Genomic DNA, 1795 nt, shown 5'->3' on the forward strand with positions numbered 1-1795 from the left:
ACGCCAGAAAAGTGCTTCTAATAGACTTCAATGGTCTCCGTTGAAAACAACGGCGTCACATTGTCCATTTATGATTCTGTCTATGGTTAAAACTGTGTAAGCTAGCGTTTGCTTTCTCCCTTGTTAGCCATTACAACTGTAGCCTATTAGACAAAACTATGCCAGGCTGTCTTTTCTTGTGGTGTTTTTTTTGTTTTTCTGCTCCAAAATGGTTTAAAATATAATAATAGCAATAATAAATCTTTTAGCTTAAGCAGTGAACATGGAAGAGCGCTGACCTACTTCATCTTACAGTATAATAGGCCCACTTCACAGCAGCACAGGTGCTATCAATTTGGTTAACTTCTATTCAAGTGTCCCAGTGAGCCGTGGCAGTGTGACAGTGAGCTATTGTTAATTTTGTTATTCACACCTGTGCGTTTTCTCTGTGACATTTCAAAATTGTCTTTCATGAAGTGGCCTATTGAAGCCTATTGAGCCAATTCTTTATTACAAAACATAAGTGTTCTGATTAGGACTGTGCTGTGTAAACAACTGAAAGTTATGGCTTCCAATATCAGTCGAGCCAACAGCTTTTCCCAATTCATCATTTAAATGGAGAAACCATAATCTCATATCTCAAAACACCAAGAGCAATGATAAAAAGAAAGATAGCTCGCCAATGAATATCACAAGGCACATTTTTTTGTTTATTGAGAAAAGACTAAAAGTGAGGTTAGGGGTCAAAGTTCAAAGTTCTCCCATGGGGGTCGTGGGTCTGAGCGGAGGGCGGGGGACTTTTACCACTGCCAACTGCTGTTTCTTTTTTGGGTTTTGCTGTTTCGTAGTTGGTCAGTTTTCTCACATTGATTCACCTCTGACTCAGCGGTCCCCCAGCTGGCCCGCAGTATATTACTGAGTAACACAGGTTCCAGGTCAATAAACTGCACTGATAAAATGTTGTTCAATCTAAATCATATAGGGAATTCAAGGAGATGAAGGCACTGCCGGCACGCCCGGACCAAAAGGTGTTACTGTGAGTATAATCTGAGTGCATTTGCCCAGGAAATCAAGGAGAATTTCGGTATTTGCGACAAATGTGTACAAAAATCTTTAAAAATTGGTCCAGTGTTATAATAATAATGTAACCGGCATCACAAATCGGAATCGGACAACGTCAAAGTATTGTATGTCCACTAAAAGTGTGTTTTTTTTGCCACTGACAGACTTGGGTTATTATTATCAATGTCTGACTACATTACGGGAAGATTGAGTTTACATTTAACCTGCCATCCTTTCAGTTGTAACTTACTGAGGCCAGGTCACCACAGTTACTTTAGCTAGTAGCATTAGCTTACCCCTGCTCTGTCTGCAGCTCTCCACTCTTGGACCAGCATTTTTCTTTAGGAAAATGTGCTTTGGTACAGGACTGTTTCTCATCTTTGGCTGGCAGGAGCCAGCGCCAATCAAACTGGTCACTGTTAACAGTCAGTGATGGTCTGCAAGGTGCAGTGTTTGGATCCATCTGTAGCTGGAACACATAAACTGAAACCTGTCGGTATCCAAAGGTAATGTCTATGAAAGCTGCGCAAAGTTTAGCTCAATGTTTCTTAAGGCTATGACACACCAACCCGATTGTCCACCGTCGGACAGTCAAGGCAAATTTACTCCAGGCAGCCTGGTGTGTTCCGTGCCGTCGTCAGTCGGAAGAGCCGTCGGCATCCATTTTGGCCGATTTCACTCGTTGAATTTGCCCATGGGCAGTCGGACTCAATGACCAATGTGATTGGTGGAGTGCTAGCCCTTGACTAGAGAA

General features: G+C 42.2%; 1 protein-coding gene across 3 annotated transcripts in view; it reads left to right on the forward strand.

Moving 5' to 3' along the window:
* col22a1 (collagen, type XXII, alpha 1) overlaps positions 1-1795 on the forward strand; it is a 99729-nt gene that overhangs the window by 29791 nt on the left and 68143 nt on the right. For all 3 annotated transcript variants that reach the window (XM_032534839.1, XM_032534840.1, XM_032534841.1), the window contains one exon: positions 962-1015. In XM_032534839.1, coding sequence (XP_032390730.1) covers positions 962-1015 — 54 coding nt within the window. The remainder of the gene's footprint in view (positions 1-961; positions 1016-1795) is intronic.

Source organism: Etheostoma spectabile, chromosome 14, assembly GCF_008692095.1.
Source record: "Etheostoma spectabile isolate EspeVRDwgs_2016 chromosome 14, UIUC_Espe_1.0, whole genome shotgun sequence".
Classification (NCBI taxonomy): Eukaryota; Metazoa; Chordata; class Actinopteri; order Perciformes; family Percidae; genus Etheostoma; species Etheostoma spectabile.